The following is a 2,145-nucleotide window of genomic DNA, read 5'->3' on the forward strand; positions in this document are numbered from 1 at the left end:
CTCCACTTTCCAAATTCTGGTTTGCCCTACAAGAAAAAGAGTTAAATATGTTTTATGCTAGTCAGTGGTCAAAATAAATTATATTACTTATATTTAAGGAATAATACTTTCGTTGGTTAATGAAATTTTATACCTTCAACAACTCCTCCCAAGCTAGTACATCGGCTGTGACACGTCTAGTGTGAGGATCTAACCCAAAACCACTCATACTTAACAACTAACGAACTTCAACATATTCTTTTTTCAGAGTTTTCAATCGCGCCCTCACATTCTTATCAGACACCACGACTCCGCATCCATTGTGCACACTCTCGATTGCTTTGGACACGTGATATGATGAAAAGCCATTGTCACTTCTTTTGTGACTAGACAACACTCGATGTAGTAGTGCAATTATCATATAACCATCCATTGCATCACTCCAACATATTTGAGGATTCCTAGAATTAGGATCCGCTTGGGTGGAGCTTATTTCTTCCACATCTGAATGGAGGGTTGGTCTAGGAACTCGAAAAGGTGCCGTAGAGCTTTGTCGAATATTTGCCATGAATTCTATAGTGCAAGATTAACTGTTTATGGTCAAGCAATAAATAAGAACATTTAGGAAAATTGCACGTCAACAATTTATCTCCAATAACAGCAATTCTAATTACAATATTTAAAATTCTAGCAAGCTTATGTCAACTATTATAGGACATGAAAAAAAAAACATAAGCTTATGTCTTCAATTCAAGCAATTACTACAAATGAAAGTCTAGTAAGTTTATATTCATTACATAAAAATGAAAAAAAAAATCAAATTTCAATCAAAATCAATTCCCGCATTACGATTAGGAAGATAATCAGCCCACATTAAATCAGCAATCGCATTCTTCTTATTAGACCATACTTCCTGATTTGTGAAAGATATGTGAGCATTTAGAGTTTCATCTTCAGGTACATCAACATGCGTAGGGTTAACCTCATCATCACTACTATCTAAGTCGTCCTCCTCACAAACATCTTCAACGTCATCGATCCTCAAGAAGTTGTGGATGGCAGAACAGGCAAGGACTATCTTTGCTTATGTGTCAGTGTCGTGATAGGGTTGATGTCTCAAATATGCAAATCTTTTTTCGACAAACCAATTGTACACTCAATAACATTACGTAGAGATGAATGTCGAAAATTGAACAACTCATTACTACTTTCAGGATGTTGACCTTCAATGTCTCTACGATGATAACGGGTCCTACGGTATGGTGCAAGAAAACCCGAAACCGATGGGAAGCCAGCATCAACAAGATAATATTTACCTAGAAAAGAGTCGTTCATAAGATGGTAATTAGGTAATTATTATTACTTATGTGTGGAAGAAATGTTTTCAAAATAATGACACAACTTACCAACAGGAATTGTTAGCTTATGTCATTGGCGTAATATTGCACTCCGTAACAATCGACCATCATGTGCGGATCCTTCCCAACCGGCAAGAACGTACGTAAATTTCATATCAAATGTGCAACCTACTAAAATATTTTGGAAAATCACTTGCTTTCTATTGCGATATTTACCTTGCTCCTCTAAAGGCACATACGTAGCAATATGTGTACCATCGATTGCTCCTACGGCATCCTTTAAAAAAGAATACTTTTCAAAATAAATGTGTATATTGAAGTTTTAAGAAATATGATGAAATAAGTACAAACCCCTAACCTTAAAAAAGGAGTACCATGGCTGCACATTTTCTTTTTCGTATGGTGAGTTATGAGGAGTGACATTAATCACAACATCTCTATACAGTCCAAGACAAGCGTGTAAGACTCTGTGAAAGTAAAAGCTCACTGTTTGACCAGAGCGAAAGAAAGTAAAACGTCCAGCGCGATTACGTTGGTCATGCCCGACTATATTCAAAAAAATTGCGATGTGTTCCTCAATTCGAACGTATTTACTGTCAACCAATCCATAAGTTCGCAAACGAGAACATAATCTTTGAAATTGACCTATTTTCATCCTAAGGAGATCACGACATATTGTATCACTCGTGCCAAACATTCGTGTAAGTGTTATTTCTCTTTCAGAATTCCAATTTGTATGAGGAGCTCTTGGAAGATGTCGTGCACGACGCCTAAGTTCATTATATATCACAATCGCTTGCATGACCAT

At 36.4% G+C, this 2,145-nt stretch overlaps 1 protein-coding gene across 1 annotated transcript; it reads right to left on the reverse strand.

Annotated features, from left to right (window-relative positions):
• Nucleotides 1–802: 802 nt before the first annotated feature.
• Nucleotides 803–2,145, reverse strand: LOC111368265. Its single transcript, XM_022989505.1, has 4 exons — nucleotides 1,696–2,145; nucleotides 1,554–1,614; nucleotides 1,149–1,295; nucleotides 803–1,002 (listed from the first exon to the last, which is right to left on the reverse strand). The coding sequence occupies exons 1-4, from the start codon at nucleotides 2,143–2,145 to the stop codon at nucleotides 803–805; spliced, it is 858 nt and encodes a 285-aa protein (XP_022845273.1).

Source organism: Olea europaea, chromosome 19 (assembly GCF_002742605.1).
Source record: "Olea europaea var. sylvestris chromosome 19, O_europaea_v1, whole genome shotgun sequence".
NCBI lineage: Eukaryota > Viridiplantae > Streptophyta > Magnoliopsida > Lamiales > Oleaceae > Olea > Olea europaea.